The 20,444-nt window shown below is 49.3% G+C and overlaps 1 protein-coding gene across 4 annotated transcripts in view; it reads left to right on the top strand.

The window, feature by feature from the left end:
* Positions 1-20,444, top strand: part of EPB41L1 (erythrocyte membrane protein band 4.1-like 1) — a 155,980-nt gene that overhangs the window by 96,079 nt on the left and 39,457 nt on the right. For all 4 annotated transcript variants that reach the window (XM_011972366.1, XM_011972367.1, XM_011972365.1 and 1 more), the window contains exons 3-12: positions 970-1,134; positions 3,359-3,463; positions 4,034-4,076; positions 7,638-7,713; positions 10,388-10,606; positions 12,934-13,021; positions 13,603-13,755; positions 15,862-15,959; positions 16,203-16,378; positions 19,710-19,858. In XM_011972366.1, coding sequence (XP_011827756.1) covers positions 979-1,134; positions 3,359-3,463; positions 4,034-4,076; positions 7,638-7,713; positions 10,388-10,606; positions 12,934-13,021; positions 13,603-13,755; positions 15,862-15,959; positions 16,203-16,378; positions 19,710-19,858 — 1,263 coding nt within the window. In that variant the 5' untranslated portion in view covers positions 970-978. The remainder of the gene's footprint in view (positions 1-969; positions 1,135-3,358; positions 3,464-4,033; positions 4,077-7,637; positions 7,714-10,387; positions 10,607-12,933; positions 13,022-13,602; positions 13,756-15,861; positions 15,960-16,202; positions 16,379-19,709; positions 19,859-20,444) is intronic.

The raw sequence follows: 20,444 nt of genomic DNA, 5'->3' as shown, positions 1-20,444 counted from the left end.
TTTTTTTTTTTAACTTTCAGTAGAGATGAGGTCTTGCTATGCTGCCTAGGCTGGTCTCAAACTCCTGGGCTCAAGTGATCCTCCCACCTTGGCCTCCCAAAGTGCTGGGATTACAGGTGTGAGCCACCATGCTTGGCCCATTGTGGTCATTTTAAAATTTTATTCTCTCAAACTAAAGAGGGTAGCTACTAACTCCCCCATTTTACACTTGGGAAAACTGAGCACCAGCAGGATAAAGTGAGTTATCCAAAGTCACACTGCCATAAAGTAACAGAGGTGAAGTCAAATCTAGATCTGATTTTGAAGCCTGAGTTCTTTCCATTTATTTTCCTACCCCTGAACCTGTCTGTTCTAGCTTGGCTAGCCCCATGTTCTAGCTTGGCTAGCCCCTAAAGCTACAACAGATTCACCTCATCATCTAATTAACACCTTCCTTAATTCACGACAGGCCTGGAGGTGGCAGGGACTTGGCCAAGATCACTGAGGGCATCAGCAGTGGAGTTAGGGCCCGGGGCAGGGGGCGGGGCGGGGGCGGGTCTCTGGCCTTTCTCCTCTCCTTTAACTCAGTCCACAGCTCCCAGACTCCTGCTAGATCCAGTGACAGACAAAAAGAAGGAGACCAGATGGATGCTATGCTGAGTCACGCGCTGCTCTAGGGAGACAGGGCAGCTCTGGCCACTGGCTTTGGTTTCATGGGATGCTCCTGCCTCAGAGGATGCCTATGGCAGCAGTAGCCTGCAGGGAAGATGGGGACCCCTCACACGAGGCCACCCATTGTGCATGGAAGCCCTGGCTCTCCTTCTGCACACACCAGCCGTAGACCCTAGTTGCCCTGTGAGTCTCAGACGGCAGCGACTCTCATTCTGGGGTTTGTCTTGGCCCCAGATGCCTCCATATTGCTTCTTCCTTATATGAAAGACCATGACTTAAAACTCACTGAGCAAACTGTTCCCTTGCTTGGTCTTGCAGAGCCTAGACATGGAGGAGAAGGACTACAGTGAGGCCGATGGCCTGTCGGAGAGGACCACGCCCAGCAAGGCCCAGAAATCACCCCAGAAGATTGCCAAGAAATACAAGAGTGCCATCTGCCGGGTCACTCTGCTTGATGCCTCGGAGTATGAGTGTGAGGTGGAGGTAGGGGAGCACTGCGTGCCATATGTCCTGTCCCCGGTTGGCCAGCCTCAGGTCCAGAGCAGGCTCCTGTGTGTACCCAGCCTGGGCCAAACCAGAGGAGTCCTGGACCGGCCACAGCATCCAGAGAGGTGACCTGGCTCGGAGCTCCTTTGTACAGATGGTGGCACCAAAGCCTGGAGAGAGTGGTTATGGTTGCAAATAGAATTAGACGAGGTACAGGGCTGGCACCACGGGAAGATTTTACAGGGTGACTATACCTTGGCAAGGATGCCACCATGTAAGGGCTGATCTACAAACAGTAGACCTGGGAACTGGGCTCCCCTATTCACCCAGGAGAGACTGACATTTAAATTAAATCATTTTTATATACTGGGTGGAGAGAGGGCTCCTCCTTTCCTAGTGAATATCCCTGTCCAGGGTACCATCTCAAGACTCCAGGACAAACTAGTCACCTGAGGGTTCTATAGCAAGCCCATCACCCCATCACAGGGAGGCGGCTCACTGGGAGGATGTCACCCAGGCCGTGTAGAAACCTTGTCCCATGGTGGTGACACAGCAGATGCCTCCTTCTGGGGTTGGCCCTCCTGGCCTCACATCTAGGTCTCCTTTTCCTGTATAGGTTCTGACTCCTGCCCTAATTCTGAGCTCTCGCTTGCCCGCTCTGTGAGCCCTTAGAGATTCTACCCCTGCCTAGGCAGCATTCCTGGCCCTTCTCCGCATGTGTCAAAGAGCTCAGAGGGTGTCCTTGCTACTAAGATTTATAGGAGCTGCCCCCTTTTCTCCCCCATGCCCTGGTTTTAGGGATGTGACTTACTCCTGAGTCCTGGGAGGCTGAGTCCCTCTTCTCTACAGGGTTTTGTTTTGTTTTTATGTGTATGTATTTTTTCTTTTTTCTTTTTTTTTTTTTTTCTTTTTTTTCTTTTTTTGTTGAGACAGAGTCTTGCTCTGTTGCCCAGGCTGGAGTGCAGTGATGCAATCTCGGCTCACTGCGACCTCCACCTCCCAGATTCAAGCAGTTCTCCTGCTTCAGCCTCCTGAATAGCTGGGATTACAGGTGCCCACCACCACACCCAGCTAATTTTTGTATTTTTAATAGAGACAGGGTTTCACCATGTTGCCCAGGCTGGTCTCAAACTCCTGGCCTCAAGTGGTCTGCCTGCCTTGGCCTCCCAAAGTGCTGGGATTACAGGCATGAGCCACTGCACCTGACTGTGTATGTATTTTGTCTATAGAAAGATTTCACCTTCCCTGTTCCTGGGACAAAGGAAAGGGCTATCTTCTATGTCCTCTCTCCTACCGTGATGGTCCCCAAGATGCCATTTCTGCCTGTCCTAGAAGTGCATAAAGCGTTTGACTGAGGCCAGGTCCTCTCTCTCTGATGATCTCCAGATTCAGGAATTCCTTGTCAGGCTTGGTCCTGAGGGCCCAACCAGACCTTACAGGGGCCTCACTCTCTCTCTAGAGTCCCTGCTTCTTTGGGTGGTGACTGCCTCTGTTCCCCTGCCCTGTGATCCCCTTATTGGTGCTCATCTTTACCCCTGTGGGTTTGGAGTGCACCCAGTCAGGTTCTTGGCTTCGTCATTTTGAATGGTGTTTCAGAGAGGCCCAAGCCTAGCTCTACAGGAGTGGGAGGAACCTATCCGGCCCTAACAATGGTTCTTCCAGCAGAAGCTGATGGAGGCCCCATGAGCCTCTGTGAAACCTCACTGGCTGTGGGGAAGGGAGTGGTGGGCTAGCCTGGGCTGCCCTGAATTTCACTCAGGGAAGGGGGGGTCACACTATGACCCTGAGTCCCAAGCCCTCCCCTTCTCCCCCTGCCCGCTTCTGTTACATTCCAGGGGCTTCTTCTCTTCCTCTCACACCTAAAGCTTAGGACTTGGTTTTCTGCTCCTTCAGTCTAAGTTAGCCTCCTTCTCTTAATCACTAAAAAGGAAGGAGAAAGCCGTCACGTCCTATGCCTTCCACTTCAGCTTCTCCCCAAGCAAGCTCAAGGTCCAGAAACCCCCACCAGAACTTGGAAGAAGGCCATCAAGGAGCTGGCCATTGTTGTCACCCCCTTAGGACTCAGAGGGCAGAGCCAGGTGGGTGGCAGGAGTGCTGCATTCCTGTCCAGATGCCAAAAGGCCCTTGGGGTTTTTGAGTTGTCCTGGTGGAGCCTAGGGTATCTCCCAGCCTCGCCCCGGGGTATACTTCAGCCTCACAGCTGCTCTGCTTCCCTCCTCAGAAACATGGCCGGGGTCAGGTGCTGTTTGACTTGGTCTGTGAACACCTCAACCTCCTAGAGAAGGACTACTTCGGCCTGACCTTCTGTGATGCCGACAGTCAGAAGGTACCTGGACTAGGGAGCAGGGTGGGACCTGCACTTCCTTTAGGCCCCTGTAATCCTGGCCACCCCCCATGGCTTCCATTAGTGCTCAGATCACTAAGCGTCTTCTGTTTGCATATCCCCAAGGTTCAACCAGCCCTATCTACCCGCAGTTCCCTGTCTCAGCCATTTCTTGGTGACATACAGGTCACCCCCAGGTGGGAATTTGAAGAGCCCTGGTCTGGCTGCTAGAGTTGCTGGGGGAGCTTAGGAGCTCCCTGCCAGAGCCTCTCCCCCATCCTTGGGAGACTCTGAATTTCCTCCTTCCTGCCAGTCCCATTGCAGCTGTATCACCTGCTCACTGGAACTGCCTCAGGGCAGTGGCAGCTCCGGGACACTGGGTCCAAGCCTGGTAGTGAATCCTGGCCCCATTCCCCTCACCCCTTAGACCCAGGAAAAAGGGACCAGAAGGCTTAGCCAAGGAAGGGCGTTGCCCACAAGGGGCTGCTGACCGGCCATTTCAAGATATTTCTCCCAGCCCAGTCAGGTTCTTTCCTGCATCTTCCCTCTGAAGATCTCTGTCTTTTCTTTCAGAACTGGCTGGACCCCTCCAAGGAGATCAAGAAGCAGATCCGGAGTGAGTGGCTTGCCGTGGTTGGGGAGGTGAATGGGTGAGGGGATTCCAGGCCATGAGAACCTCCCTTGTACTGCTCTCTCCTCCTTTGGAAAGTGCATTCAGGCTGGGCGCCGTGGTTCACGCCTGTAATCCTAGTGCTTTGGGAGGCTGAGGCGGGCAGATCACTTGAGGTGAGGAGTTTGAGACCATCCTGGCCAACATGGGAAAAGCCTGTCTCTACTAAAAAAAATACAAAAATTAGCTGGGCTTGGTGGCGAGTGCTTGTAATCCCAGCTACTTGGGAGGCTGAGGCACTGGGACTGCCTCAAGCGATTCTCTTGAACCCAGGAGGCAGAGGTTGCAGTGAGCTGAGATCACACCACTGCACTTCAGCCTGGGCAACAGAGCAAAACTTCATCTCAAAAAAAGAAAACAACAACAACAAAAAAAGAAAGTGCATTCAGATCCACGAGTCCATGTACTCCACATGGCAGATCTTGGGAGAAGCCAGAGCGGGAAGGACAAGTCTAAGGCCCAGAGAAGAGAAACGACTGTGCAGAGTCACACAGCAAGTTAGCAGAGGAATCATAAATACATTCAGGACGTCAGCTCTAGAAGGGACCTGCAGAGCCGTCTAGGACAAAGGACAAGCAGATGGGCTGGAAACAGCCACCCTTCTGTCCAGGAATGGTGCGGACTTCAGTAAGCAACGACCCTTTTCTCAGAAGCCCAGAGAGAGGCAGTTATTACCTAAGGTCACAGAGCCAAATGTTGACTGAGCCAGGTCTTGAGTCCTGGTCTTCCAACACCATCCTGTGCTATTTTCAAGGCCTGGGGTGAAGGCAGATGAGCAGGCCAACAACCTGTCCTTTCTGGTCTAGAGAAAGCATGTTGGGAGGGATGGGGCGGCTCCCAAATGGCAGAAGTGGGAGGTAGGGGGCCTCAGCAAGGCAGCCTGAGCAGTTGGAGACCTGGGGCCTCGAGGTGGAGATGCCTCCACCCAGGGCCCCTCCCCCTTGGCTGTGGTTGGTCTCTCCTGAACTCCCTGGTCCCCTGGCTGGAAAGCTGTAGCTGAGCCTGTTGCCATGACAGCGGGCAGCTGGGCCCTGGGATGCCAGCTGACTCTGCAGGAGGGGGCTCGAGGAATTCTTCCTGTAGGTTCTGTCAGTTGGAGACAAAGAGGCAGGCACACAGACAGAGCGCAGTCCTCGGGGGGCTGACAGATCCTCCGCCTGGGCTTCAGGCTGTCCCCCAGGAGCCCCAGCCTGGCTGGGAGGCCTATGTCTCATGACTAAAGAGATTGGAACAGATAGATACAGGCAGCCGAGTGTGTGGTGTTTGGTCAGGACCAGGAGCTTGGGAAAGACAGGCAGCTGGACCAAATGGTCAGGTCTCAGCATCACTCCCAAAGGTGGCCTGCAGCCCCTGCCAGCACAGCCCAGGCCTGGTGGATGTCACTCCTTGTAGCCATCCCAAGTCATCGAGTAATAGTCTTGATCCCTAGCAAGCACCTTATCCAGGAGAGCCACAGTCTCTGCCTCTACCCCTGTAACTTCCAGCCATTCATCCTCATCCTACCTTCTGGTGCCCCAGTAGAGCAATTTTTTGCCCTCTGTGTCAGCACCTCAGCCTTCTGAAAGTGGCGCCATTGGTCCTTGTGGCCTGGGCTGCAGAGTTGGGTGTATCTCCTCCCAAACCTCAGTGCACCTGGGGCAAGGTAGGGCAAAGTAGGGCACCTGGGGCAAGCTCTCCACCTCTCTGGGTCCCTGCTTCTCCTTGGCCAGTGGATTAGTAGTTCCTGCCTCATGAAGTAGGGATGACAGTTCAATGACATATGTATGGACAGCACCAAGCACATAATAGGTGCTCAGTAGCTGTTTTCTTCTTGCTTCCCTGAGGCAATCTGGTGTGATAGTTAAGCAGACAGACACTGAGGCCAGACTGCCTGGATTTGAATGTTAACTCCATCTGCTTCTGGTGTTGACTGTGCCTCGGTTTCCTCCTCTGTAAAGCAGGGTAATGCTAGTACTTATATTTACGTTGTGAGGATTAAATGAGTATTACATGTAGAATGGTGCCTGCACACAGTAGCACCCAGTATGCATTAGCTATTATTATTTATTATTATTATTGATTATTACCATTATTATTCCTGAGGTAGGAATTCCTGAGACTTATTATTCCTTGAAGCTGATTTTTCCAAGGAGTCGGTGTGGTCAGGTGCCTGGGCTCTGGGGCCAGATGGCCAGAGTTAGGATCCCCATTTTCTACCACTGACTAGCTGAGTGACCCTGAGAGAGTGACTCAACCTCTCAGAATTCATCTATAAAAAAGAAAGTCAACTTCAGGATGATTATGAAGATCGAACCCCATACATGTGCATAAAGTTCTTAGCAAGCGCAGTGACTGGCATCTAGTAAAAGTTTGAGATGTGACATCTGTATGGTGCAGATAGTGGTTACCACAGAGACAAGGATGGTAGTGGCGATGTGACCTCCAGCGGTCCATGACCACAGCCCTGCCCTGGATGGGCCTTACTTTCTCACTTTGTCAGGGGCCGTTTTGGGCCTGAAACCTGAAATTCCCAGGGGTGGTCTGACCATTGTTGTGGATATGTAGACTTTCGCTAATTTTGTCCAGTACCTCATACCTACCTGCCTTCATCCCCTCTCAAGTGGCTACCCCTTCTCTGGGCTTGCAGAGCTTGCTTCCAGCCATAACCTCAGACTTTATTCTCCTGTGTATCTTCTTAGATGTGTACCATTGGTTTTTCACATCTAAGTGTGGAGGTTAGCATTTATCCCCCTAAAATATCCCTTTGTTACATTTAGCTCATTATATTTGCCTTTTGGGTCTTATTTATAATTCAATCCTGTCATCTGAGATGGAGTCAACATGATACAGGGCAGAGTTTTCCAATGTGTGTTCTGAGAAACATTAATCTTGCAGGATGCTCTGTAAAAAATGGATACAACAGATCAAACCATTTTTGGAAATTCTTGAATGCATGTTCCCTTCAGAGAGCTGCAATGCACAGTAGCAGGGCAAGGGCTTTGACAAGTCCAAATTTAAGAAATCTGTTTAATGTGGTATTATTTAGACTTTTTTCTTATCATTGACATACAATGACCCAGACTAGGGTATAGACCAAGGAGCCAGATGGCCTGGGTTTGAACCCCAGCATTGCCGCTTCCAAGTAGGGTGACCTTGGGCTGACTGCTTTACTGCCTGGGCCTCAGTGTCTTCATCTATAAAATGGAGCAAATCATAGGACTTACTTATGGGGTTGTGGTGAGGTTTACTGAAGTAATGTTTGTAAAGTAATTAACAGTGTGTCTGGCATGCAGCGTCAGTTTTCTTTCTTTCTTTCTACCTTCCTTCCTACTGCTAGCTCACAAGTCTCTTAACCTGGGCCTCAGTTTGCTAATCTGTCAAATGGGAGTAATGTTCCAGCCTTCCTGATTGGATTGTCCTGAGATTACAGATAGGAGAAGACTTTGAAAAACTGCCCATAGGATGGTGCATCTGGACCACCCAATGGGGTGATAGGGCCTCGCTGATCTTTCTCCCATCTCCTCTCAGGTAGCCCCTGGAATTTTGCCTTCACAGTCAAGTTCTACCCACCTGATCCTGCCCAGCTGACAGAAGACATCACAAGGTGAGGGCTGTGGAGGGAGAGGCAGGTGTGCTGGCTGTGTGGGACTACGGATGAGGGCCTCTGGCCCTGGGGACACAGGCAGTATATGATAGGAGCTGCAAATGCAGTCTCCTACCAAGGTCAGGCAGACAGCATCAACACAGGAAGCAGACTCATCGTAAGAAACACAGTGATGCAAGCACAGTGGTCAGTGGCAGCTGACCCTTGACGTCAGAGGAAGAGGTATCACAGGGAGCTGTGGGGCCCCTTGTAGAGAGGACAGAAGCCACCTAAAACAGTTGCTGTTCCCCTCCAGGCCATCACTGTCATGTAGGAATTGGGCCTGATTGTTGGAATGAACCTAGAGATTAAAGAATAAAAACCACAGTTTCTAAATGTTGGCAACAAATGCAAACTTTAAAACAACATAGCATGGGCCATCTATGCAAGGGACATACCAAACCCATGTGAAGGCTGCTGTGCTGGGTGAGCTACCAGTTTGCAGCATTGGGAATATGGAGGGAGTAGAATGGGATGCCTTTGAACGTGGGACTTTGGTCTGCATGCCACTCTGTGCACACGTCAGGTACATGGAAGTCAAGTGGGGCTTGGGACTCCCCACAGAGAAATGAGTGCAAAGCATCCTTCGGAATGGGAGCTTCTGTGGGGTTACCCATTTCTGGAAACCAGAACGGGGAAACCCTTCTCTTAAGCCCTTTCCAAAGAGGTAGTCTTACTTCATGATATCCTGGGGCTGTGTCATTTTGGTGATGGGCCTTTTACTCCCAACAGAAGATATGGGCTTGGAGTTCCCCTATAGCAGGGAAGGGGCTCCTAAGCCGGCCCCTCTCTCCCATTGGGTCCCTCCTTCACTTTCATGTCAATTGCCTGTTTGCCAGGCCATCGACCAAGGTCAAGATGCTGACTCTGGCCTTGGGAGATAAGACAGATGTTCCTGGAACAGATCAGGCCTGGGCTTTGGCGTCATTAGTCTTAGTTCTGAGCCCTGAGGTCAGGTGCGGGCTAATGTGGCAGCATCAAGATCTGAAACTCCATTCCCAAGTGGACTGTGTGGGTTAGGCCAGCACAGCTTCCATCCCCCTGGTCTTACCTACTGATACTTCTCCTGTTAGTGCCAGACCCTGGGCAGTGTGCTTCCAGGGACACCAGGAAGGAAGTTAGGCCTGCCTAGCACAGATGGCCCTAGGAGATGGGTGCTATAGCAGCTGATTTCGCCAAAAATAGTTAGGCCCGAAATAAACTGGTCAAAATGACAAATTGATTGAAATGGAAGATTGGTCAGAATATTTGGCAGTGATTTCTGAATTTTGAGACTTTTGAATAGAATGCCCATAAGCCTGTACTTGGTGCCAGTGATGTTTGAGCTGCTGCTGATTCTGAGTCTATGCCTTGGCCCTGGGCGCACACTGAGGTTGCACATACTTTTTGCCAGGACTTCAGTTCTGACTGTGAAATAATGTCACAGAGTAGTAAGAATTATATTAAGTAAAAGGCACTTAAAAGAAAAAAGGCCAGATGTGGCTCACACCTGTAATCCCAGCACTTTGGGAGACAATGGCAGGAAGATTGCTTGAGACCAGGAGTTTGAGACCAGTCTGGGCAACATGGCAAAACCCTGTCTCCACCAAAAATACAAAAATTAGCTGGGCGTGGGGCACGTGGCTGTAATCCCAGCTACTCAGGAGGCTGAGGCAGGAGAATCGCTTGAACCTGGGAGGCGGAGGTTGCAGTGAGCTGAGATCGCGGCACTGCACTCCAGCCTGGGTGACAGAGTGAGACTCTATCTCAAAAAAAAAAAAAAAAGAAAAAAGAAATAGCAATTGAAAAAAAATGGTGAAACATAACAAAAATGGACAGGGAGGCATCATTGGCTAAAAATGAAACATTTTTTTTTTAATACATAGTAACCAAAAAAGCAATAAAAATGGTTTTAAATGGTTCTAAAATTGTAAAATCGTCCAAGTGTGCATAAAAGTTATAAAAAATCATGGCCTGGTAGTTGGAAATGTTCCTTTAAACCAATTTGTTTTCAGACACTTTACTTAGAGCTGGAAGCAAAATAAGAAAGTTTTGGGAAAGCATTGGCAAGCAGGTTCATCCAGGCAATGGAATACAGTGTGGAAGTTAAAATGAATGGGGCAGAGTCACATGTGCTGACATGGGAGGGCTCTAAGGCCTGGGTATGAAAAAGTGAGCTGTTAGAATCAGAGGCAGCATTTGATGCCATTTACAGGTAAGAAACACCCATAAATCAAAACCACATGCATTTCTGGTCATCAAGAGGAAATTTAGAGTCACCTCTAAAGTGTGCATTTTTTCCTCAATATGAATACAGTATATTACTTGTATAATTAAAACTACATGACATTTTGTAATGGCCAAACCAGCAAAGTAGTCCTATTTAGCTTGAAATTGAGTTAGAAATTGAAAATGCTCTCATAATAGAAAACAAATCCCTCAAATTTAGAAATGCACAAAAATGCTTAAAGTCATGTGAAATGTTGCAAAACCATCTCACGAGACATACCCAGATTGTCAACATATGAAGCGCCAGTGTCTACAAACATCCTTTTCTGCTGAGCTGTGTTCTGTTTGGCTCTGATGGACAGCTGTGTTTGGGGTATCTAGGGAGAAGTAGGGCCCTGTGCCCATGCTGGCTCTCCCCTATCTCCAGATACTACCTGTGCCTGCAGCTGCGGGCAGACATCATCACGGGCCGGCTGCCCTGCTCCTTTGTCACGCATGCCCTATTGGGCTCCTACGCCGTGCAAGCTGAGCTGGGCGACTATGATGCTGAGGAGCATGTGGGCAACTATGTCAGCGAGCTCCGCTTCGCCCCTAACCAGACCCGGGAGCTGGAGGAGAGGATCATGGAGCTGCATAAGACATACAGGTAAGAGGGTGCCAGCCAGGGCCTTCTGTGGCTCCTTGGCCAGTGGGAGCCTTCCTTGCAGGCCTGAATGTCCTAGGCCGCCGCATACTGTGCTGTTTGTACCCCACCTGGCTCTGCCCCTAACTTGAGGTATATCTGAGAGCAAATCATCTCTGTAAATAGGAATGGTAGTGACTGACTGTGTGGCCTTGATGACCTTTTGGGACCCAAGTTTCTTAAACTCCTCTATAGGTATGATAGTTCCCTGTCCTTGGCCTCTGAGAATCAGTTTATCTGCCAGCTAGAGATAATAATCGCTACTGTGTCTCTAAGTAAGTGTTCTGGTGTCTAGATCTTGGTGTAGAGTTCGAAAGTTTGGACCCAAAAGCCAGCCTGCTAGGGTTCCTATACTGGCTCTGCCACTTTCTAACCAGGGGATCTCAGGAAGGTCATTTCACTTCCTATGCTTTGGTTTCCTCATCTGTTCAAGGTGGATGCTGTTAAACCCACCTTGTAGGATTGTTGGGAAGCCTAAATAGCACATATTAAAGGCACACTGCGTGTTGGCTGTTAGTGTTGCTGTCTGTGGATCAAAGAGTTGAATAGTTGATCGTGCAGGGGAAAGTACCTTGTTCCAGCAGTTGGATGATAATTAACTAGTGTGACTATAGGCTGGTTATTTAACCTCTCTAAGCCCAATTTTTCACCTGCATATGCACGAAGTTAGATTATCAGTGTCTCTCAACTATTGGCATTTGGGGCAGGAGAATTCATTGTGCAGAATGTTCAGCATCCCTGGGACCCAGTAAATGCCCATAACACCTTCTCAGTCATTGTAACAACCCAGATACTCCACTTCGCCATTGCTTCTGTACAGGTTCCCCTAGAGAGGAACCCTCAGAACGAAATTTGTAGGGTCCTTTTAAGCTGGAAGTATTCAGGACTGTAAGTCCAGGATTGTTATGGGGACTCAGTATAATTAATAATGTGAAGGTGCATTATAAACTGTAAAGTGCTGCACCCAGCGAAAGGAGTATGGTGATATTGTCTCATTACTATTGAGGATGGAGGGAATTAGGAGGCTCTTGTTCTGTGGGCTTCATCTGGAGAGGAGGGCCAGGGCCAGATGTGGAGTGATCGTGTACGTGGGGAAGAGCCTGCTGGGGTGTGATGAATGCTAGGTCAAGGGTGGCAAATGCTGTCTCTGAGAATCGCAAATTAACTCTGCTTGGTTAATAGTGACTGCTGTGATGTTGTGTTGAGTAGGATACTGATTCCTTACAATGCCCAGGTAAGCAATGTCCACCTGGGCATAGGAACAGGGAGTAGTGGGCTGCCTGCCATCTATTTGTCATCCCTGTCCTAGATAGCAAGACATCTTAGGATTTGCAAGAGTCATAATAATTCAGAGAACGATGTTCAGATCGACGTGGGCTGGAGAAATACTAACGGCTGTGCCTACATCTCTTTGGACCTAAAGCACACTGACATCTCATGTCCAGGTATCCCACACAGCAGCCCAGAAGTAGACAGGTCACAGGAAACTGAGACCTGGAGGATATACAAGCCCTGTAATGAAGTGATTAGGAGCATAAACTCTGAAGTCACACAAATCCTGACTCTTCTCCTTCATAGCAGTGTGGCCTTGGACAAGTTACTTAACGTCTCTGTGCCGGTTTTCTCATCTGTAAAATGAGAAGAATAATACCTATCTTACAGAATTGTTACGAGGATTCAGTGAGTTAATACGTGTAAAGTACTTAGAACAGTAACCAGCACATAGTACTCAATAAATGTTTGCTCTGACTAAGTATAAAATGTAGTCCAAGTTTCCTGGCAGCGAAAGCAAAGAAGGAACTTGATTAATTACATAACTCTTCTTTTTGGAAAGGAGAATGTGCACCTGTTCCTTAGGAGAGATTAAGTGGCTTCTGATACTGAATTCTGCAAGAAATATCCCATGTGGGTAATAATTTAGGAGCCCCTGGGTGGTTATAATGAACAGCGTCCTTAACAATGGTTTTACGGTCATGGAAAAGTAGAATTTATAGCTCACAGTCAATTCAGTGGCAGAATGAGGCAAAAATCCTGACTCCCAGCTCAGCCCTTGTGTGCTCCCTGGACTAACAAGACTGGACTTGAGCTTTGGCAGAAGATGGGGGTTGGGTGGGCTGAAGTGGGAGTTGGGGTATACCTTCCTGCTCTGAGGACAGAGGGAAAGGATTAGGGTGAGGCTCAGCATATTTGACTTCATAGAATCATGGGTTCTGATGGTGGCCACCTTTGGCCAGCAGGACTCAAGCCTGGGCCTTTCCCTTGGTCACCTGTGATCACTTTCTTTCCCTAAGGGGGATGACCCCAGGAGAAGCAGAAATCCACTTCTTAGAGAATGCCAAGAAGCTTTCCATGTATGGAGTAGACCTGCACCATGCCAAGGTACCACCGGCTTCCTGGGTTCCCCTAGTGTCTGGGTGGTGCCCCCAAAGAACTATCAGGCTTTTCCCTAGGGCTTGGTGTGCCAGACCCTGTGTTACCTCCAACTTGAAACCTTTTCTGTTCTCATTCTCATTCCTCGAAGTTCCATAACCTTTTATTTTCTCATGATCTGTATCCTTTTCTCCATGTATTTTATTTATGAACCTGTTTGAGCCCCCGCTAGATTGGGAGCATTGTGAGGGAAAGACGTAGGCCTTAGTTTATTTCTGTATTCCTAGCACCTGGCACATAGCCTGGCACCAAGTGTGTGCCGCTAAAATTTGCTGGGTGAATGTATGATTGAGTGATTGACAGAGCAAATGATCAGACAAGTGAGTGGGTGAATAAATACCTAAATGGAAGAGTGAATGACTGAATGACAATGGGAGGGATTGGTCAGTGGGACTCCAGCATGGAGGCTCTAACCCTGCTCCTGAGAGCTCATTACAAGCAGCGCACAGGGCGGTGTGTTCGGGGTGGGTGGCAGGCTGTCCCCAGGCATGGACCCCGGGCCTTCCATTCCATGGTCTCTTCTCATGCAGGACTCTGAGGGCATCGACATTATGTTAGGTGTCTGTGCCAATGGCCTGCTTATCTACCGGGACCGGCTGAGAATCAACCGTTTTGCCTGGCCCAAGATCCTCAAGATCTCCTACAAAAGGAGTAACTTCTATATCAAGATCCGGCCTGGGGAGGTGAGCCTGCCTTGGGAAACCCTCCTCCTCACCAGAATCAACTAGAAAGGAGTGAACCCCGGCAGCCGAGCCTGGGCTGCCAACACACACACACACACACACACACACACACACACACACACACACACACACACACACACACACACACGGAGAGAGAGAGAGAGTGAGAGAGAGAGAAGAGCCTAAATAAAATTATAACTGGCCGGCCGTGGTGGCTCACGCCTGTAATCCCAACACTTTGGGAGGCCGAGATGGGTGGATCACAAGGTCAGGAGATCAAGACCACCCTGGTTAACATGGTGAAACCCCATCTCTACTAAAAAATAAAAAAAAATTAGCTGGGCGTGCTGGCGGGCGCCTGTAGTCCCAGCTACTCGGGAGGCTGAGGCAGGAGAATGGCGTGAACCCGGGAGGCAGAGCTTGCAGTGGGCTGAGATCGCGCCACTGCACTCCAGCCTGGGTGACAGAGTGACTCTGTCTCAAAAAATAAATAAATAAATAAAAATAAAAAATAAAAGTATCACCACATACGGCCAGGTGCAGTGGCTCACACCTGTAATCCCAGCACTTTAGAAGGTCGAGGTGGGTGGATCACATGAGGTCAGAAGTTCGAGACCAGCCTGGCCAACATGGTGAAACCCCATCTCTACTAAAAATACAAAATTAGCTGGCACTGTACTCCAGCCTGGGCGAGCAAGACTCTGTCTCAAAAAAAAAAAAAAGGGAGGGAAAAATAAAAACAGAAGAAGAAGTATAACCACATACATTCAGGTCACACAGATAAATGAATACATGTCTGTGTAAAGTTCATGTATTTACTTACATGTTGTAAATATGGAAGTTTATACACATTCTAAGATACATAGACTGGACTATACACACAACACACACAAATGCAAACATGTATATATCTGCAACTCTTTTCCTTCAATTCCCCACATCTCACCCATCAAAAAGCCCATTTGGTCGTAACATCTGCTTCTCTTCCTCTCTGTCACACCTGCCTCCAGCAGCCCCCATCTTTCGCCTATGCCTATGAGGGCCTTCTCACTGCCCTCTGCCCTCCCTCGCCTCTGGTGCTCATCAGGCCATTTTCCTCATAACTGCCAGAGAGATCTTAAAAAGTCCCTTAAATCAGATCATGGCAAGCCCACTCCCCCTTCCCACCCACACCCTTGCTTACACCTTTCAGGAACTCTCTTTAACTCTTGAGCTAAACTCCAAACTCCTTCCATGGCCACCTATCTCTCCCACTTATCCCTTGCCACACTGCCCCACGCCCAAGGTGCTTTAGCCTCTTTGGCCTTGAGATCTTTGAATAAGTCAAGCTCTTTCCTGACTGGGTGCTTCGCATTTGATGTTTCCTCTACCTGAAAGTGTCTCCCCATCTCGCTTCTCATATAGCTGGTTCCTTCCCATTCTTCAAATGTCAGCTCAAGATCACCTAAATCTAGGTCTAGAGGGGATCCCCTGCTCTTCCTTAGACGGCAGGAGCCCCCATGCCTTCCCAGTTCTGCCATACCACATACCTCCCTTCATTCCCCTTGTAGCCCTGATCAGTGTCTGCAATTATCTTGTTTGCTTATTTATTATTAGAGGCCCCCCTACCCCCACTAGAATCTTCTGCCTTGATCTCCATGTATCTCTAGTGTTTAGCACTGGACCCATCACAGAGTAAGGGCTCTGTCATCCTTATTGATTCAGTGAATGAACAGGCCAAAGTCGCAGATGCCTGAGAAGAGTTCAGAAAGGATGACTCACATCTATAATCCCAGCATTTTGGGAGGCTGAGGTGGGAGGATTGCTTGAGCCCAGGAGTTGGAGACTAGCCTAGGCAACATAGTGAGACCCATTCTCTACAAAAAATTAGCCGGTGTGGTGGTGTCTGACTGTAGTCCCAGCTACTTGGGAGGCTGAGCAGGAGGATCTCTTGAGTTCAAGGTTACAGTGAGCTATGATTGCGCCACTGCACTCCACCCTGGGCAAATGATCAAGACCCCGTGTCTCAAGAAAACATTAAACAGATAAAATAAAAAACACAAAGAATGGTCTAGTTGCAAGAGTGAGCTCAGGCCCTGCCTCTAACCTGCCCTTCTTGGTTTTCAGTATGAGCAATTTGAGAGCACAATTGGCTTTAAACTCCCAAACCACCGGTCAGCCAAGAGACTATGGAAGGTCTGCATCGAGCATCACACATTCTTCCGGTGAGCCTGACCTTGGATGGGGTAATGGGGATGGGGCAGAGACCATGTGTATGGAGGGGAGCGGGGGAGGAGTTAGTGAGAACGCTAGGAATGTCCTCCTCCCTTTCCCCAAGTCCCTCCCTTCCTGGGCCACTTTGAATTGTCGTAGTTGGTGGGTTAGTGGGATGAAAGGCCAGCTGTGGTCTAACCTTGGGCCTGGCAGTACAGGTTTGATTCCCCCTCCCCTGCATCCCTCTGCTGCAGGCTGGTGTCCCCTGAGCCCCCACCCAAGGGCTTCCTGGTGATGGGCTCCAAGTTCCGGTACAGTGGGAGGACCCAGGCACAGACCCGCCAGGCCAGCGCCCTCATTGACCGGCCTGCACCCTTCTTTGAGCGTTCTTCCAGCAAACGGTACACCATGTCCCGCAGCCTTGATGGAGGTATGGCCCAAACTGGAGGGCTGGGAGCCCAAACTGGAGGGCTGGGGGGAATGGTCTTTAGAGGGAAGCGGGGGAGTGGGTATCCCGGGTTCTGCAGAATGAACAGGAAAATGGTAGACGCATCCCAAGTTCATCTGCACCAGGCTGGGCCCCTCAAGACCAGTGCTGTCCCTGAGCAGCTCTTGGTGGCTTAGTCCCAACCTAGAGCTCACTTCCACTTGAGATGTGACACTACCACTCTCTGGATTTCCCACAACTTCCCTGAGTTGTGGTCTTTTGGGGTCCCAGGTTCAGCCATATGGTTTGGGCCACCTACCCAAGAAGCTTAGCAATCCACCGGTCATCATCACACTAGGGGAATGGTGTCTTGTGACTGCAGTGTGGAGCTGATGATGCCTTATCTGCTGGGAGGCCAGGGCATCGTTCTTGGTCATTCTTTTGGTTTTACTGGGCTCTGGGCTGATTGACAATCTAACCACATGGCACTCTCCACTGTCTCCATTTCTGTTGGGCTGATGGGTGCCCTTAACATCAATGAAAACTGGCCCTATATAGTCCTGTAGCAAGCAGACAGGGCTTAAAATGTGGTGCACAAACCATGTCTCACCAGAGTCGCCTGTGAGATTGTTAAACACAAAAATTCCCAGGTTCTGCCCCAGACCTACTAAATCAGCATCCTTCAGGGCCCAAGTCTCTCCCCAGGATGTACACACTCGAGTTTGTAGGTGATGTTCAGAAGTCACATGGGACACTGGGGAAATTCAGAATTATGTAGATCTAAGTTCAAATCTTGGCCTTGACAGTCACTGTGGGCTATTCTCTGAACACCAGAAGTGGTTCATAAATATCTGAATGAATGGATGGGTGACCTTAAGCAACTTATGTAACTCCCTGAGCCTGTTTCCTCTTCTACAAAATAAATAGTACCTATTTTGCTGTGTTCTAGGGAAAACTAAATGAGATCATGCCTAGAAAATATTCTGTGGCATATAGTAGCACCTTAAGAAATTGTACCCGTTTTTATTGTTTTTAGGTTTGTAGAGAGTGGCTTAAAGGTGGGAAGTGGGAGCTGAGCATGGTGACTCATGCCTGTAATCCCAGCACTTTGGGAGGCCAAGGTGGGCAGATCACCTGAGGTCAGGAGTTCGAGACCAGCCTAACCAATATGACGAAACCCCGTCTCTACTAAAAATACAAAAATTAGCCGGGCGTGGTGGCATGTGCCTGTAATCTCAGCTACTCAGGAGGCTGAAATAGGAGAATTGCTTGGACCCCAGAGGAGAAGGTTGCAGTGAGCTGAGATCACACTATTGCACTCCAGCCTGGGCAACAAAACGAGACTCCATCTCAAAAAAAAAAAAAGGCCAGGCACAGTGGCTCACTCCTGTAATCCCAACACTTCGGGAGGCCAAGGGGGGTGGATCATGAGGTCAAGAGATCAAGACCATCCAGGCCAACATGGTGAAACCCCATCTGTACTAAAAATACAAAGATTAGCTGGGTATGGTGGCAGGCGCCTGTAGTCTCAGCTACTCGGGAGGCTGAGGCAGGAGAATCACTTGAACCTGGGAGGCAGAAGTTGCAGTGAGCCAAGATTGTACCACTGCACTCTAGCCTGGTGATAGAGCGAGACTCCATCTCCAAAAAAAAAAAAAAAAAAAAAAAGGGAAGTAGGGACTTGGGTGGGGAAGCCGTAGATGCTCCCAGAACACCTTGGGGCAGGCCTCCAGGCACGTTAGTTCTACTTATATTTTCTGAGTATTATATGTGTGTCAGGCCTTGTATTGGGTCCTGGGTAGAGTATTTAGAGTGAATAGGTTTGGCCCTTCCCTTTGAGGAGCTCGTAGAATAGCAGGTTTGTAAGCATTTGTTGTGGTTCAAGCAATGGGAGAAGCATGTGTAGAATGTAGAGCAGCTGTGAGGAGGGAGGAATTAAGTTTAGAAGGGGCAGAAAGGGCTCTGCAGAAAGGGTGCTAACTGGGCAGGGTTTTGAAGGATACCTAGGCATTGAAGGATACCTAGGAGTTTGCCAGGTGATCAAGAAAGTCTGATACTTTTTCTGGTATACGAAAGTGAGACCTGTCTCAGGACTCCTGTGCATGTTTGAAAGATGTGTAGTTCTGCTAGGGTTTGTCTGAGGCTGAAGAAGCTCCTTCTTCTCCTTGGGTAGACAGAGGACAGAAAACTCGGGTTTATGCAAAGGGAAAGGTCCCTCCCCTGTAGCTTCCATTACTATATCAGGGGCCAAACGAAGCCCAGATTCTGGCAGGCAGCAGAGGTTAGCCTGGAGCTGGTGAAGCTCATCAGAGAGGAACAGAAGCATGGAGTCTAAGCCAGGAGGCCTCGGTCCCTATCCCAACTCACCAAAAGGTCACCAGTGGGATATTTCCCCCCTTGACGTCTCCAGTCATCCTCTGTAAAATGGGGATAAGTCAGTCCCATTCCAGCCATCAACATAGGGTATTGTGTAAATCAAATGAAATATATGCATAAATGCGTACTTTGCAAAGTGAGTGCATATGAATAGAAAGGATAATTATCCTCTTTTTAAAATCTAGGCCAACCCCAAGGATAATCTGAGCTCTGGTTATTTTAAACCCATGTTTTTCAGCCTATTTTCCACCAAGACACAATCTATGGGCATAGTCGGATTATGCCCAATGCCTGATGCGAAGTCTAGTTCCACCCCTTCCTTTCCTATTCAGAAAAGCATTTTGGAATACCAGTGAGTGAGAAAGGTGTTATTGCAGGGATCTCCCTGAATTCTCCCTAATTTATAAAGAAGGTAAATTAGTTGCAAACTTAAGACTTTAGCTTTCACTAGTAAAGCTAATCTCACCATATTTGTGTGTTGCTAAATGATGATCAGGTGAGTATTCAACCACAACCACCACAACCAAAACAGCAACATTTATGGGCTGCCATTGATGGAAGGCTCACTCTGTGCCAGCCACTCTTCCATAAATACTTATATACATTAGCTTTTTCATTCCTCACCTCCTCTTTCTAAAGCAGGCACTGCTTCTAGATGAGGAAACCAAGACCCAGAAATATTGTGTAATTTACCCAAGGTCATGCAGTCAAGAAGAGATGGATTTGAGATTTGAACCCAGGTTCTAGTGCTGTAGAAACCAGGAAGGAGTCCTGGGCTGGGAGGCAGGTCTGCCACTTACCAGCCATGTGACCAGAAGTCTACTTCACCCCTCTGGGCAACGGGTGAGGGGTGTGGAAGAGTTGGCTCCACTCCAGGCGCGGTTGGGCAGGGCCGGGCTGGTTCTCTGTTCTCCGGGAGGGTCTCACATGGTTGCCCGGCTATCTCCACCCACTTCAGCAGAGTTCTCCCGCCCAGCCTCTGTCAGCGAGAACCACGATGCAGGGCCTGACGGTGACAAGCGGGAGGAGGATGGCGAGTCTGGGGGGCGACGGTCAGAGGCCGAGGAGGGAGAGGTCAGGACTCCGACCAAGATCAAGGAGCTAAAGGTAGGAGCCTGGCTTTCTCGTACCCTCTGCCCTGGGGATCAGGAGGCTGACCTGAGGTCTACCCTTGACCTTGGCCTTCATATGCCCCCAACTGTTGCCAAGCACCCTTGCTATGGAGTCCACCATGGACAGGGCCTTGCTTTTGGGTCATCTCTCAATACCTGGACCTTGCTGGGATGGGGTGGGCATGGGGGTGGGAATGCTGCCTGCCCTGTACTCTCCCCAGCTTTGCCCTACTTTTCCAGAGGGCCACTCTTTCCCTTAGAGGACTCAGGCCTCCTTTTGCACACTCTTAATTTGCCCCTTTGACTGGGATCTGGATCTGCACTGCTCTCTTCCTCCTCAGAGCATGACTGGGTGTCACCAACAGCTCTCAGGAGTGTGAAGTTCAAGTGTGTCCCCTTCCTACTTCCCCATGCCCCAATCAGGTGCACACACACACTTCCAGTATCTGTGTGTACATGCTCATGCAGGAGTGCATGACCTTAGCCTCACACGCATTTAATAACATATGTATGCACTCATCACCCTTAGATCCATGCACACTGATGTGTAAACAACATGCACACACACAGGTGTGTGCACA

The sequence above is a fragment of the Mandrillus leucophaeus genome, unplaced genomic scaffold (assembly GCF_000951045.1).
Source record: "Mandrillus leucophaeus isolate KB7577 unplaced genomic scaffold, Mleu.le_1.0 Scaffold129, whole genome shotgun sequence".
Taxonomy (NCBI): Eukaryota; Metazoa; Chordata; class Mammalia; order Primates; family Cercopithecidae; genus Mandrillus; species Mandrillus leucophaeus.
This window is presented reverse-complemented; position numbering and strand designations above follow the sequence as displayed.